Below are 17,030 nucleotides of genomic sequence, written 5' to 3' on the forward strand. Positions count from 1 at the left end.
TACTAATTTTCCAGAGAATAAAAAATAATACAAATTTAAGGGGTATTTTTAAGTAATAATAAGGATTTAGTTAACATTTCTCAGTAAGTAATTTATATCAAGAAAATATCACAATCTCTCAAAGAGAAATTTTTTTCAGCGATTCAGAAAATTCCAAAAATAAAAAACTACTGTGCATAATTGATGTTAATTAAAAAAATTGAAACCAAGCTTATCTACTACAGGTCTCTATATTAAAGTTGATACATATTAGAGAAGGTTAATATGTGACTTGAGGGCTTTGCAAAATTTTTATTTTAGAAACAATAAAATTCATAGATGAATCAATACCTGTTATTTTATACTGTTTTAATGAGGACTGAAGTAGTAATAATTATTTTATGTAACCCCTGGTCCTCTCCAAATTTTACTCTCAGTCTGTTGTAGGTTTTTCTATGTTGGTGTATTGTGTAAACACATTTTATAAACCTTATGAGTAGTTGTTTTTATTTTTATGTGGAAGAAAAATTCAGAATATAGGGAACAAATCTGTTGAATGTCTGCTGTTCATTTTGTGTGCTTTCAGTACCACATTGTGTTTTCTTCCTTTCTCTTAACATAAAAATTAAAACAAAACAAAATAGGCAAACAAACCAAAAAAAGCAAAAACCAAATACAACACACACACACACACAAACACACATGCACAGTCTAAATGACTTATGGTTTTAATATATATTTTTCATTAAATCTTAAGGAAAGATATTTCATATGATGAAAAAATTGGTGAAATGTAAACTGAAAATTATTAGTTTTTCACTTGTGTGCTTTTTTTCCTTAAGTTAGATTTGAGTACTTATTAAATCAGTGGACAGTCTTAAAAACAAACTAAAGAAAAATGAACAGCAATTATAAACCAAAGAGGTAGCAATCTATAGGAACTTTGTTAGCTAAGCTGCAAGTTTCTGCTCTGAACTAAATGTCTAAAGAATGATTTAAATTATACCTCTGCAAGTTCATAAGTGACTATTCTTCATATTCTTTCAAAATAGTCATTTTCAACCTTATCATGTAAGTCTTCGAAATTAACTAAATATAATTTTAAAGTATTTTCTCTCTCTTTCCTCTGGGTTAAGGCAGTACACAAGAAAGTATAAACCATGGGGCAGAGAATTTCAGAAATTAATGGTTCCTCTCTTTTCAAGCAGAAGAAATTAGTTCAAATTTATACTAAAATGTTTTAATGCAATTAGTAACTAGTGCATACTTGTATTATCTCAGTTGTGCATGAACAAATTACAATTCAGTGTTCTAAGACATTTAATTAAATAAATGTGACAATCTCCTATTTTATCAAAATCGTCTCAATTTTGCAAATTTTTAACAAAACTAAAATGAAAGAATGAATGAATGCTACTGTGATTCCAGTAAGTTACAATAAAATATTGCAACAAAAAATAATTAACATTTTACTGTGATACCATTTACGATTTTCTTTTAATGTCAAATTCAAATGAAAATTCTCTATATTTCAATTAAATAGAGATAAAAGTTACCCTGGTACTGAGTGATTTATGATGCTTCTAATACCATACTAATTAAAAATATTTTGTTGTTTAGTTCTCACCAAATCAGAAACAATATTATTATGCCAATTTATTTCAGAAAAAATTGTAATATATGTAGTATACAACTCCTTATTTATAGTGTTATTTGACTTGAAAAATGAAGCACTAGGACTCTACATTCTGACATGTTTCTCAAGGCTGTTTAAAAATACAGCACATTGGGAATTTGGCAAAGTGTTTAGATTTCCTGATATGAAGTTATATTTAAGTAATATTTGTCATAATTAAAAGATACAGCGATATCTTTTGGCTTCTTGAGTATATTCCTGTGCAAATGATGAAAGATATGTTTTTCTCTGCTGATAGAGTTTTTATATTTTCAAAGAATAACTGGCGTTAGATCTGAGGATGTGGGATTTTATTTTTTTGAAACCTAATTAAAGCTACTAAGTAATTAAAAGTCGGGCTGAATGAAATTTGCTCAGCTGCCGTGGTTTTGTGAGCGTGCACAGTGCTTGGCAGCCTCCAGCGCCTTGGAGCAGGCCTGGAAAGGAATGTCTTCAATGGGTCTTGACGTGCTGGCTGGTCATGGGGTCATCTTGCCTAAGTGGGAACTGCCGAACCTTTTGCTAGCATTTGTGAATAGCAAAGAACCCAGTGTGCAGAGTTCCCTTAAAGTGAATATGACTAGCTTGTGCGGGGGGAGGGAAAAAAGAGAGCTTTCTTTAGCTTTATTTTTACCCTGCCATTCACATTTCTAACAGTATTGGTGAGATTTTGGCAAATAGTGTCTCTGTCTTACCCGCCCCCCCACGCCTCCCATTCTTTCTGTGTTGACAGGGTAGAAACCGAAAGGTTTGTCGTGTATTTTGGGTAAGTGTGCTAAAGAATGTCTTGTTTTTGGTGATTCAACATTTTGCTTTGCAAGTCAATGTTTCGGACAAGGCTGCTGTTCTGCATGACCACCAGTCTTGAGAGAGTTTGCTTGTCCACCTGCCTGTGCATGCTTTGTGTGTCCTTTCATCTTCTAATGATAAGCTTATATGAAGAGTTTTTTTTTTTTGTATTAAGAGTTTTAAATTATGAATGCATTTAAGATATCTGATAAAATTTTTGAGAATTTATGTAATTTCATGTTTTGAAGAACTTAAAAATTTTAACTTTCCTTATAGTGTACATATAAGCAAGAGAACAATTAGTGTCCTTTGCTTGTGAGATTCTTATTTAACATCTTTTATGAATCTTGTGGTTTAACAAAGAATTCAGAAGCAGGGCACTCATCTCTTCCATTGGTTTTTGAGTGCATCTAAGCCTCAAATTTCTTGCCTACATTCTCTCAGTTGTCGTATAAAGAACTTTTCAAAATTTTGCCTTTTTCCAAAAGGGTAGCACATTAAAAATAAATTCATTTGTTTAATGCTCAGAATGGATTTTTATATTTCACATTCTGATCGTGTTTTTTTTGTCTCTTAGCTTATATAGACATAGGAAATTTTAATTGATTAAAATATCAATGTAAATGAAATATGGACAAATTTGCAATGAAAATCATATGACTGCATTAATAATCCAAAAAGGATAACTATCTTATTATTTGGATTATATCTTCTGTGGCTACTAGTATGCTAGGTATTGGCTGTCAGATTTCCAAAAGCTGGGGAAAGATGTTAATTCAGATTCTCTATTACACAGGAAGTGTGCTGTCCTTTTTATATATTAATTGTGACTGCATTGTAATTTTGAGGTCTGATCAGCAGTACGTTTTGATTCAATAGAAAGTGACATTTGGAAAGGTTTAGAGCAGCTTGCAGGATTGAGAATTCTCAAAGAGTATGCTGGCTTTTAAACCCTCAGAGCGTTACAGTCCTAGTCCCTTTGATCATTCTAATTATAGGCTGAACATAAAAACCAGAAATAAAAAACATCTTGTTTTAATATGTTCTTCTGAGATTTGTATAGGAATTGCTATAGCATGTCACGTATCTCAGATCTATTCTATTCCATTTTTTTTCATGTATGTCACGCATTTTCTTTTGTAATAAAACAAAAGAAAATGCGTGAGGTTAAAATCAAGGTGAATAGAATCATATTAAAGGTCACAAAGTATCTCTAAAATCTAATCACAATTTTATTTTTGGTGTGTCTTGCTTTAGTCCAAGCAGTTAACCAACTTGTATTCAGTTAGTATAATCTTACGTAATGAGTTTTTTTTAAAGAAATTCATGTGTATGTAAAGTTAAAACAATTTTATTTAAATTATTTTTAAACTACATGTTACAAATTAACTTTTGCTAAAACTGGAAACAAATTTGTGAATTTCATACTACTTTATAAAATATATTTAAACCTTTGATTAATGTATTTTTAAGGTACACATGCAGTGTTTGGTTTCAGTCAAATATGAAAGAACCAATGAATTCAGAAATAGAAGTTCTCCCATAAATGTTATCAGTAAAACTGTTTTGATCTGAAGTGATTTTAATATACTTAAATTCAACTTAAATTTTACCTCCTAATAACCTTCATATTCATTATCTGAAGTGTTGTAAATATTTTAAATAAGACTTCAAAATTCAGAAGTAAGACTATAGGTAGTCTGTAAGACTTAGAAAGCCTGTAAAACTTTTTCCCCTCTGACTTCCCCAGGGTCAATGTGGAAAACCAAGTGCTGAAATCTGGATATACAAGCCGTGACCTAATTATTCTGGAAAATGATGATCCTGGGGGAATTTTTGAATTTTCTCCTGCTTCCAGAGGACCCTATATTATACAAGTAAGTATGAAAGAAACTTCAATCTATTCTGTACTCACAGCTTCAAAAGAACAATCTCGAAAGATTTAAGCTTTTGTGGACTTTTTTTTTCCTGTGCTATATATGGTACTTTACTGACAAGAACACAGTTATCATCACTATTATTGTTATAATCATATAGATAGCATATAATGAGGGCCTTCTATATTCTCTTCCCTGTTCTAAGCACTTTGTAGTCACAGCCCTTACTCTTCACAATGAGTTAAAGAGGTCTGTGCTCTATTTCACATTTTGCAAACGTGAAAAAGAGACACATTGGCATTTCTAGCTGAGCCTTAGACAGACTGCTTAAAGTTGTGATGCCAAACCTATTCAGTCCAAAATTCAGGGTGTGTGATTCTTTTGTTTTTTTTAAATACAGTTTTGAAAGGTTACTTTCCATTTACAGTTAGTACAAAATATTGGCTGTATTCCCCATGCTGTACTATATATCCTTGAGCCTGTCTTACACCCAATAGTTTGTACCTCCTCTCCCCCACCTCTCTGTTGCCCCCCCACCCACTGGTAACCATTAGTTTGTTCCTGTATCTGAATCTGCTTATTTTTTTGTTATATTCACTAGTTTGTTGTACTTTTTAGATTCCACGTATAAGTGATAACATACAGTGTTTGTCTTTCTCTGTCTGACTTATTTCATTCAGCATAATGCCCTCCAAGTCATCCATGTTGCTTCAAATGGCAAAATTTCGTTCTTTTTAATGGCTGAGTAGTATTCCATTGTGTGTGTGTGTGTGTATATGTGTGTGTATATATATGTGTGTGTGTATATGTGTGTGTGTGTATATATATATATATATATATATATATATATACATACCACATCTTTATCCATTCACCTGTTGATGAACACTTAGGTTGCTTTCATATCTTGGCAATTATAAATAATGCTGTGAACATTGGGGTGCATGTATCTTTTTGAATTTTGTGGATTTTTTTAAGGAAGGAGAATCTGTAGAGCTCCACATCATCCGTTCCAGGGGAGCTCTTGTTAAGCAGTTTCTACACTACCGAATAGAGCCAAGAGATAGCAATGAATTTTATGGGAACACAGGGGTACTGGAATTTAAACCTGGGGAAAGGGAGATCGTAATCACCTTGCTATCAAGATTGGATGGAATACCAGAGGTATGGGATTTTATTTTTTCCGTGTGCTTTTGTGGAAAGTTGATAGTATCTTGTATATTATGAATATAAATATTTTGAACACTGGCAAGGAGATACAGGAAAGGAAGTGGGCAAGAAAGGATTGAGAAGTGCTTATGTTTGGAAAATAAAAAAAAACAAGCTTAAGAAACAAAGTAAGACTTATTCCAATTTGAATTGTCCATGTTTGTTGTACGTAAAGCAGTACCAAACAATCTGAAACGTTCAGTGTGTAATCAGTTTTCATCTCCTTTTAGGTTTATATATGTTAAACCTTATTTTATGTAATCTGTATTGACTGAACTTTCAGTGATACAGTTTTGAACTGAAGAAATTTTTCTGTAAAATTACTCTTTTAAAGGAAATAAATTTTAGTTGTATATTAAGGGAATCAGATATTGTTCCATTATGTTTACATACCATTGCATATGTAGCTTTTACATTAATTTTATTTACTCTTATTATTTTAAATGACTAGATCATCAGTGATAAGGTTAAGTCTTCTTACAATTTTAATATAGTATCATGGTTTATCTTTTCCCTTTTTGAATAATGTATACTTATATCTGATGTCTCTCTTAATTGATGGAAGGATGTTAAAAATTAAAAAAAAATCAGCTTTGTTTTTTCAGTGAGTGGCATGTTTGTGAAAAGCTGATTCTTGAATATATATATTTTAATTTCCTCTGAAAATTTCAACTTTATATTTTTCCTAATTTAACATGTTCATTTTAGTTAGATGAACATTATTGGGTGGTCCTCAGCAGCCATGGTGAACGGAAAAGCAAGTTGGGAAGCGCTACAGTTGTCAACATAACGATTCTAAAAAATGATGATCCTCATGGGATTATAGAATTTGTTTCTGATGATCTAATTGTTACGATAAATGAAAGTAAAGGAGACGATACCTATAGTGGTAATTTATTCTACTTTTTATTTTCTATTACTGTTTACTAAAGAAGAAATTAGTCATGTGTTTAGTTTATTTTTTTAGTAAATAGTTATTTTTAGTTGTCCAACTGCTGAGAAATTACAGTACAGAAATTGGTGTTTTAGAAAATCATATTTAAGATTGCTAGTTTTATTTCTTACATAGTATTGTGATGATGACTTCAGTTATATTTTGATTTCAGTTAACCATATGTGGTAGAACTCAAACACTCAAAAGAATGAGTTGAGTCAAATAGGAAAAGCTTTAGGAGTTACTGCTAGGGAACTATTGCAGTGGCACAAAATGAGATGTATTGATAGGTTATTTTTAGAGCTGTGTCTCTCTGGGTAAGAAAATCACTTTTGAGTATGCAGCTTCCTCTAGCTGCCCTTAACAAATATCCTTATAGGACTTTGTGATAGGTGTACCTAATTAGTCACCATTCTGCTCCTTTTGCTGAATGACTTTTAAAATCGCAAACTGTGATAGAAAAGATCAAGTCCATTTATTGTATCAATTGTATACCTACAGAGGGAAGACTAGGTTAATTTATATATATACCTTGAGGCTGGGCTAAGGAAATAATTGGTTTTTATTAAAAAGAGGGCTTATTTTTACTTTTATTTGAACAATTTCTTCACTCATCATTTTAAAATTGTTTAATATATGCTCATATATGTTATACCCATTTGTATTTCACAGCTGTTTATGGTGTAATAAGAAATCGAGGCAACTTTGGTGACGTTAATGTATCATGGGTGGTTAGTCCAGACTTTACGCAAGATGTATTTCCTGTCCAAGGGACTATTTTCTTTGGAGATCAGGAATTTTCAAAAAATATCACCATTTACTCCCTTCCAGATGAGGTAAATGTTACACAAATAACTCTCTTTTTTTTGTTTAATAATTATTTTTTAAAATAATTAAACATCTGGTAATTTACTCTGTCATGAGAGTATGTGATAAAGCAGCAGTCCCCAACCTTTTTGGCACCAGGGACCGGTTTTGTGGAAGACAATTTTTCCCCTGATGGGGGTGGGGGTGGGCAGGGGGCGGGGGATGGTTCAGACGGTAATGTGAGCGATGGGGAGCGGCCGATGAAGCTTCACTTGCTCACCTGCCGCTCACCTCCTGCTGTGTGGCCCAGTTCCTAACAGGCTGCCGCGGCCCGGGGGTTGGGGACCCCTGTAAAGAACTCATGTGTGATAATGTTTGACTATAAGCCAAAATAGAAATATTATTTTTGGTTTCCCTGAAGGCATTTTTAACTCTTAGAACTGATAGTCGCTGGTGACACTGCGTACGTGCCAAATATCAGGGATTCATACTTGTGAGAGAGGTTAAGCACTTGGTTTGTACTTAGGCCCTTTGAGGATGAGGTCACCATCTACCAGGTATCCTATGATGCACTCTCAGAATCAGGACATTGGACCAGATGGATGGTGGATTCAGGATAATGCAGAGAAAGAAGTTAGTAACAATGGGGTGGACCTTTCTGAGGGACACTGTGCTTCGAATAGGTATGGAAACCTGTCTCCTTTCCTTCACACTTGTGCCTTGAGAGACAAAATTCCAACACTGTTCCATTTTAGGGTCTGGAGACCGGCTTACATGGATGAGAAAGAGAAACAGTGTCCATCTGGGGAGCCATATAGGCTCAGAGATGTGGGGAGTCTCATCTTGTTAGGACAGGAGAATGAGGTCTTTGTGATGTACTTCGGTGAAACTTAAGTAAGGTTTGTAAGGGGCCTTTGAGAGCTAGCTGAGCTTTTGTTATGATTATGAATTCTGTTCTAAGTGTGTCATAAAGTTATTTTTCTGTTCCATTGTTTTTCCTTAAAAACAATATATATCCTATTTTCTTATAGAAATAACTTAAGCTATGTAGTATTTCTGTTTTTAACTTACGTAAGGCATAATATCTCTATTTCCATTAAATTTTATAGTGAGTCAAAATAAAGTGTTTGGATGAATGTACATTAAAATTTTGGGGGGTTCTGAGGCCTACTTGAATAATTTAGAGTGGTTCTGCCTCAGAAGTAGAAACAAACATTAGTACCGTTATTAACGCTCTTTTTTAAAAAAGATAAAAATAATTTAGGAATATGTAGTGGAATTATTTATACAAATCACCTGACTAAAAGCATGTGTAACATTTTCCAAAAGATTCCAGAGGAAATGGAGGAATTTACCATTATCCTACTTAATGCCACTGGAGGAGCTAAAATAGGAAATAAAACTACTGCAACTCTGAGGATTAGAAGAAATGATGACCCCATTTATTTTGCAGGTGGTATTGCTTTCTTATTTGAGTGAGTTCACATCTTTCTTGAACAGTATAAAAATACTTTTTTTCAATAATTGTTTTAAGTGAACATTTTCAATAAAGCACAATTGTTGCTTGTTTAAATAGGATTTCATAATTTGTTTGGATGATCATTATTCAATTTCTTTGACATTTTAACAAATACTTTTAAGGATCTTCTGAAGGAAAAAGAAAATAAAATAACTACAATTTTATTACCTTTGTTCTCCTCCCACTTTTAAATTCCAAGGTATTTTCTTTCCATTGTGCAAAAATGAACACTCTTCCACATAACCTCTTCCAGTACACAGTGTAGCCAGTTCAGGGTCTGCATATTGTACTTGATGAATGGTTACTTACTATAATTACTATTACTTAAGGGACATATAAGTTAACATATAAATTAAGGTCTCCCCATTTTTGCCACTTTAATGCTTTCTTTAGAACTGTCTTTTCCACCTGAGATATCTTTTAGTTTTATTTGGTATCTAATCTATTGGTATCTAATTCTTTCTTAAATCATTTTTGCAAGATGTTCAATTTACAACTGTAGGACTCTTAAACCTCTTGAGTATTATTGATTTATATTTTAACCTTCAGTTAACATGTACTTAATGAGTTAGTCCTGTGTCCAGTCTTCTACTAACCCTGTAGAAGAAGTGGCAAAAATAAAACCTAAGATATCTGGGCCTATTGTCAAGGAACTTATGGTCTAAATTTGAAAATAAAGTGTATGAAACAGTAGTCAGAGGATTCCAGACAGTATGTAATTTACTGACAAATTGGGTGTTGAAGACAATGGATTCCATAGGAGTCAAGGCAAGAGGAAGGCCATTGACTAGAAGTAATCAGAGGAGACCTCATGTAGGCGTTGGGATCAGAGCTGAGTCTTTAAGTAAAGACACAGTGGAGTTCATTTCTTGTGGGGGGCAGGGAGAAACATATGTGATCTGAAAATATGGAGATGGAATCAGAAAAGCTCACACGTTTCTTCTTATCTTTATGAATATTTCAGAACCTCGTGTAGTGAGGGTTCGGGAAGGTGAGACTGCTGACTTTATAGTTCTCAGAAATGGATCTGTTGATGTTGCCTGCACCGTCCAATATGCTACCATGGATGGGAATGCTACCGCCAGAGAGGGGGACTTTGTTCCCATTGAAAAAGGAGAAATGCTTGTTTTTGCGGTTGGAAGTAGAGAGCAGAACATATCTGTATTCATTAATGAAGATGATATCCCAGAAACAGATGAGTTCTTTTATATAATCCTCTTTAATTCAACAGGTAAATAAATTACATTTATGGCATATCTGTTGTTTCAGTGCTTTTATGAGATGACATTAAGCATTTAACTGTCACCTGGGATTGTTCAAGAGCAAAATTGTTTATTTCATTGCTTTCTTGAGGGAAGGGCTGAGGAATATATGTGTTGAGACTTCATGTACCTGGTATACTCTGTGTCATTATTCTTAATCTTTTTTCACAATATAGCACACATAGAAAATTATGTTATTATTATATGAGGAATAGAAATCTTTTAGCTAAAGCTACCCTAAGTCTTTTCTAGTCATCCAAGGGCTTAGGGCATCTGTAGTCTCTTCCCTCCTAGCAGGGTGCTGGGCATGGTGGTTGGGAAGCTGCATTCTGTGGGTGACTTGAGCCCAATTGGCTCTACAGCCACAATGCATGACAATTTGCAGGAGGGGAAATTCCTTCTTCTCCATGCTATAAATGAAGCAGGATGTTTTGTCCCCATTATATGGGTCCTGAGAATGTTTTGACCCCATCTTTAGTAAATTAGAGGGATTATAGCTTCTTTTGGTATTTATTTTATTCTTTTAAGAGTACATAGAGTTATTTTTTTCCTTAATCTTCTAGATTAAGAAGACATGATACTCCATCACCCCTGAATACGCGAGTGTGTTTTTTCCTATATACTAGGACATTTTCCTACATAACCACAATATAGCCATTGAAATCAGGTTAACATTAATACAATTATTGCCTCAGACCCCATTCAGATTTCTCCAGTTTTCCCAAAAATGTCCTTTCTAGCAAAAATGATCCTTTCCTAAATCATGCATTGCATTTAATTGCTGTGTCTCTTAATCTCTTCAGTCTGGAATAGAGTCTTTCCTTGACTTACATGACCTTTATAATATAGAAGATTACAGGGCAGTTGTTTTGTTGAATGTCCTTCATTTTGGTTTGTTTGATGTTCCTCATGATTAGATTCAGGCTTTGCATCCTTGGCAGGAATTTCATAGTTGTAATTCTGTGTTCCTATTATATCTCTTCTGTTGGCACATGATTTTGTTTTGTCCCTTTACTGCCATGTTTACTTTGACCACAGTTTAGGTGGTGACTGCCAGGCTTCTCTACTGTACTTTCTGTTCCTTTGTAATTAATAAATATTTTGTGGGGGAGATAGTTTATGTAAATATCCTGTTACTCATCAAACTTCCAATTTTTTCATTGATTATATTTATTAGTATGGACTCATGATTTATGTTTAATGCAGTGGGTTATATTTCGCTATCATTTCTTTTTTAACATCTTTATTAGAGTATAATTGCTTTACAGTGTGTTAGTTTCCGCTTTATAACAAAGGGAATCAGCTATACATATACATGTATTCCCATATCTCCTCCCTCTTGCGTCTCCCACCCACCCTCCCTATCCCACCCATCTAGGTGGTCACAAAGCACCAAGCTGACCTCCCTGTGCTATGTGGCTGCTTACCATTAGCTATCTATTTCACATTTAGTAGTGTATATATGTCCATGCCACTCTCTCACTTAGTCCCAGCTTACCCTTCCCCCTCTCCGTGTCCTCAAGTCCATTCTCTACATCTGCGTCTTTATTCCTGTCTGCCCCTAGGTTCTTCAGAACCATTTTTTTTTTTTAGATTCCATATGTATGTGTTAGCATACGGTATTTGTTTTTCTCTTTCTGACTTACTTCACTCTGTATGACAGACTCTAGGTCCATCCACGTCACTATAAATAACTCAATTTCGTTACTTTTTATGGCTGAGTAATATTCCATTGTCTATATGTGCCACATCATCTTTATCCATACATCTGTCAATGGGCACTTAGGTTGCTTCCATGTCCTGGCTATTGTAAATAGAGGTGCAATGAACATTGTGGTACATGACTCTTTTTGAAGTATGGTTTTCTCAGGGTATATGCCCAGTAGTGGGATTGCTGGGTTGTATGATAGTTCTATTTTTAGTTTTTTAAGGAACCACCATACTGTTCTCCATAGTGGCTGTATCAGTTTATATCCCCACCAACAGTGCAAGAGGGTTCCCTTTTCTCCACACCCTCTCCAGCATTTATTGTTTGTAGATTTTTTGATGATGGCCATTCTGACTGGTATGAGGTGATACATCATTGTAGTGTTGATTTGCATTTCCGTAATGATTAGTGATGTTGAGCATCCTTTCATGTGTTTGTTGGCAATCTGTATATCTTCTTTGGAGAAATGTCTGTTTAGGTCTTCTACCCATTTTTGGATTGGGTTGTTTGTTTTTTTGATATTGAGCTGCATGAGCTGCTTGTATGTCTTGGAGATTAATCCTTTTTCAGTTGCTTCATTTGCAAATATTTTCTCCCATTCTGAGGGTTGTATTTTCGTCTTGTTTATGTTTTCCTTTGCTGTGTAAAAACTTTTAAGTTTCATTAGGTCCCATTTGTTTATTTTTGTTTTTATTTCCATTTGTCTAGGAGGTGGGTCAGAAAGGATCTTGTTGTGATTTAAGTCAGAGTGTTCTGCCTATGTTTTCCTCTAAGAGTTTGATAGTGTCTGGCTTTACACTTAGATCTTTCATCCATTTTGAGTTTATTTTTGTGTATGATGTTAGGGAGTGTTCTAATTTCATTCTTTTACATGTAGCTGTCCATTTTTCCCAGCACCACTTATTGAAGAGGCTGTCTTTTCTCCATTGTATATTCTTGCCTCCTTTATCAAAAATAAGGTGACCATAGGTGTGTGGGTTTATCTCTGGGCTTTCTATCCTGTTCCACTGATGTATATTTCTGTTTTTGTGCCAGTACCATACTGTCTTGATTACTGTAGCTTTGTAGTATAGTCCGAAGTCCAGGAGCCTGATTCCTCCAGCTCCGTTTTTCTTTCTCAAGATTGCTTTTGCTATTCGGGGTCTTTTGTGTTTCCATACAAATTGTAAAATTTTTTGTTCTAGTTCTGTGAAAAATGCCATTGGTAGTTTGATAGGGATTACCTTGAATCTGTAGATTGCTTTGGTAGTATATTCATTTTCACAATGTTGCTTCTTCCAATCCAAGAACATGGTATATCTCTCGATCTGTTTGTATCATCTTTAATTTCTTTTATCAGTGTCTTATAGTTTTCTGCATACAGGTCTTTTGTCTCCTTAGGTAGGTTTATTGCTAGGTATTTTATTCTTTTTGTTGCAGTAGTAAATGGGAGTGTTTCCTTAATTCCTCTTTCAGACTTTTCATCATCATTAGTGTATAGGAATGCAAGAGATTTCTGTGTATTAATTTTGTATCCTGCTACTTTACCAAATTCATTGATTAGCTCTAGTAGTTTTCTGGTAGCATCTTTAGGATTCTCTATGTATATTATCATGTCGTCTGCAAACAGTGACAGCTTTACTTCTTCTTTTCCGATGTGGATTCCTTTTATTTCTTTTTCTTCTCTGATTACTGTGGTTAAAACTTCCTAAACTGTGTTGAATAATAGTGGTGAGAGTGGACAACCTTGTTTTGTTCCTGATCTTAGAGGAAATGGTTTCAGTGTTTCACCATTGAGAACGATGTTGGCTGTGGGTTTGTCATATATGGCCTTTATTATGTTGAGGTAAGTTCCCTATGTGCCTACTTTCTGGAGGGTTTTTATCATAAATGGGTGTTGAATTTTGTCAAAAGCTTTTTCTGCATCTATTGAGATTATCATATGGTTTTTCTCCTTCAGTTGGTTAATATGGTGTATCACATTGATTGATTTGCATATATTGAAGAATCCTTGCACTCCTGGGATAAACCCCACTTGATCATGGTGTATGATCCTTTTAATGTGCTGTTGGACTCTGTTTGCTAGTATTTTGTTGAGGATTTTTGCATCTGTGTTCATCAGTGATATTGACCTGTAATTTTCTTTCTTTGTTATATCTTTGTCTGATTTTGGTATCAGGGTGATGGTGGCCTCATAGAATGAGTTTGGGACTGTTCCTCCCTCTGCTATATTTTGTAAGAGTTTGAGAAAGATAGGTGTTAGCTCTTCTCTAAATGTTTGATAGAATTTGCCTGTGAAACCATCAGGTCCTAAGCTTTTCTTTGCTGGAAGATTTTTAATCACAGTTTCAATTTCAGTGCTTGTGATTGGTCTCTTTATATTTTCTATTTCTTCCTGGTTCAGTTTCAGAAGATTGTGCTTTTCTAAGAATTTGTCCAGTTCTTCCAGGTTGTCCATTTTATTGGCATAGAGTTGCTTGTAATACTGTCTCATGATTCTTTGTATTTCTGCAGTGTCAGTTGTTACTTCTCCTTTTTCATTTCTAATTCTATTAATTTGAGTCTTCTCCCTTTTTTTCTTGATGAGTCTGGCTCGTGGTTTATTAATTTTGTTTATCTTCTCAAAGCATCAGCTTTTCGTTGTATTGATCTTTGCTATCATTTCCTTCATTTCTTTTTCATTTATTTCTGATCTGATCTTTATGATTTCTTTCCTTCTGCTAACTTTAGGGTTATTTTTTGTTCTTTTTTCTCTAATTGCTTTAGGTGTAAGGTTAGGTTGTTTTTTTGAGGTGTTTCTTGTTTCTTGAGGTAGGATTGTATTGGTATAAACTTCCCTATTAGAACTGCTTTTGCTGCATTCCAGAGGTTTGGGTCATCATGTTATAATTGTCATTTGTTTCTAGGTATTTTTTTGATTTCTTCAGTGATCTCTTGGTTATTTAATACTGTATTGTTTAGCCTCCATGTGTTTGTATTTTTTACAGATTTTTTCCTATAATTGGTATCTAGTCTCATAGCATTGTGGTTGGAAAAGATACTTGATACGATTTCAATTTTCTTAAATTTAGCAAGGCTTGATTTGTGACCCAATATATGATCTATCCTGGAGTTTGTTCCATGAGCACTTGAGAAGAAAGTGTATTCTGTTGTTTTTTGGATGGAATGTCCTATAAATATCAGTTAAGTCCATCTCATTTAAAGTATCATTTAAAGCTTGTGTTTCCTTATGTATTTTCAATTTGGATGATGTGTCCATTGGTGAAGGTGGGGTGTTGAAGTCCCCTACTATGATTGTGTTACTGTCAATTTCCCCTTTTATAGCTGTTAGCATTTGCCTTATGTATTGAGGTACTCCAGTGTTGGGTTCATAAATATTTACAACTGTTATATCTTCTTCTTGGATTGATCCCTTGATCATTATGCTGTGTCCTTCTTTGTCTCTTTTTGTAATAATCTTTAAGTCTGTTTTGTCTGATATGAGAATTGCTACTCAGCTTCCTTTTGATTTCCATTTGCATGGAATATCTTTTTCCATCCCCTCACTTTCAGTCTGTATGTGTCCCTAGGTCTGAAGTCGGTCTATTGTAGACAGCATATATACGGGTCTTGTTTTTGTATCCAATCAGCCAGTCTATGTCTTTTGGTTGGAGCATTTAATCCATTTACATTTAGGGTAGTTATCGATATGTGTGTTCCTATTTCCATTTTCTTATTTATTTTTGGTTTGTTATTGTAGGTGTTTTCCTTCTCTTGTGTTTCCTGCCTAGAGAAGTTCCTTTAGCATTTGTTGTAAAGCTGGTTTGGTGGTGCTGAATTCTCTTAGCTTTTGCTTGTTTGTCTGTAAAAGTTTTAATTTCTCCTTTGAATCTGAATGAGATCCTTGCTGGGAAGAGTAATCTTGGTTATAGGTTTTTCCCTTTGATCACTTTAAATATGTCCTGCCACTCCCTTCTGGCTTGCAGAGTTTCTGCTGAAAGATCAGCTGTTAACCTTATGGGGATTCCCTTGTATGTTATTTGTTGTTTTTCCCTTGGTGCTTTTAATATTTTTTCTTTGTATTTGATTTTTGATAGTTTGATTAGTATGTGTCCTAGCATGTTTCTCCTTGGATTTATCCGTATGGGACTCTCTGCACTTCCTGGAGTTGATTATTTCCTTTCCCATATTAGGAAAGTTTTCAACTATAATGTCTTCAAATATTTTCTCAGTCCCTTTCTTTTTCTCTTCTTCTTCTGAGACCCCTATAATTCGAATGTTTGTGTATTTAATGTTGTCCCAGAGGCTCTGAGACTGTCCTCAGTTCTTTTCATTCTTTTTTCTTTATTCTGCTCTGCAGTAGTTATTTCCACTATTTTATCTTCCAGGTCACTTATCCATTCTTCTGCCTCAGTTATTCTGCTATTGATCCCATCTAGAGAATTTTTAATTTCATTTATTGTGGTGTTCATCATTGTGTGTTTCATCTTTAGTTCTTCTAAGTCCTTGTTAAATGTTTCTTGCATTTTGTCTATTCTATTTACAAGATTTTGGATCGTCTTTACTATCATTATTCTGAATACTTTTTCAGGTAGACTGCCTATTTCCTCTTCATTTGTTAGGTCTGGTGGGTTTTTATCTTGCTCCTTCACATGCTGTGTGTTTCTCTGTCTTCTCATTTTGCTTAACTTACTGTGTTTTGGGTCTCCTTTTCATATGCTGCAGGTTTGTAGTTCCCGTTGTTTTTGGTGTCTGCCCCCAATGACTAAGGTTGGTTCTGTAGGTTGTGTAGGCTTCCTGGTGGAAGGGATTGGTGCCTGTTTTCTGGTAGATGAGGCTGGATCTTGTCTTTCTGGTGGGCAGGACTGCGTCCGGTGGTGTGTTTTGGGGTGTTTGTGACCTTATTATGATTTTAGGCAGCGTCTCTGCTAATGGGTGGGGTTGTGTTCCTGTCTTGTTAGTTGTTTGGCATAGGGTGTCCAGCACTGTAGCTTGCTGTTCGTAGAGTGGAGCTGGGTCTTAGCATTGAGATGGAGCTCTTTGGGAGAGCTTTTGCCGCTTGATATTACATGGAGCCGGGAGGTCGCTGGTGGACCAGGATCCTCAATTCGGCTCTCCCACCTCAGAGGCCCAGGTCTGACACCCAGCCGGAGCACCAAGACCCTGTCAGCCACATGTCTCAGAAGAAAAGGGAGAAAAAAAAGGAAGAAAGAAAAAATAAATAAAGTTATTAAAATAAAAAAATAAAAATAATAAATAAAAAAGTTATTAAAAATAAAAAAATTTAAAAAGTAATTTAAGAAAAAAAAAAGA

At 34.5% G+C, this 17,030-nt stretch overlaps 1 protein-coding gene across 14 annotated transcripts in view; it reads left to right on the forward strand.

Annotated features, from left to right (window-relative positions):
• ADGRV1 (adhesion G protein-coupled receptor V1) overlaps positions 1-17,030 on the forward strand; it is a 565,462-nt gene that overhangs the window by 62,052 nt on the left and 486,380 nt on the right. For 11 of the 14 annotated variants that reach the window (XR_013827796.1, XR_013827797.1, XM_079918356.1 and 8 more), the window contains exons 12-18: positions 2,388-2,420; positions 4,194-4,320; positions 5,299-5,484; positions 6,238-6,418; positions 7,136-7,299; positions 8,600-8,723; positions 9,754-10,020. Coding sequence is in view for 12 of the 14 variants with exons in the window: in XM_079918356.1 (XP_079774482.1) it covers positions 2,388-2,420; positions 4,194-4,320; positions 5,299-5,484; positions 6,238-6,418; positions 7,136-7,299; positions 8,600-8,723; positions 9,754-10,020 (1,082 nt within the window). In the remaining 2 variants the exon portion in view is untranslated. Of the gene's footprint in view, positions 1-2,387; positions 2,421-4,193; positions 4,321-5,298; positions 5,485-6,237; positions 6,419-7,135; positions 7,300-8,107; positions 8,170-8,599; positions 8,724-9,753; positions 10,021-17,030 lie in introns of those variants that run through there. The other 3 variants (XM_079918362.1, XM_079918363.1, XM_079918360.1) reach the window with 2 other exon arrangements.

The sequence above is a fragment of the Stenella coeruleoalba genome (genome assembly GCF_951394435.1).
Source record: "Stenella coeruleoalba genome assembly, chromosome: 3".
Lineage (NCBI taxonomy): Eukaryota > Metazoa > Chordata > Mammalia > Artiodactyla > Delphinidae > Stenella > Stenella coeruleoalba.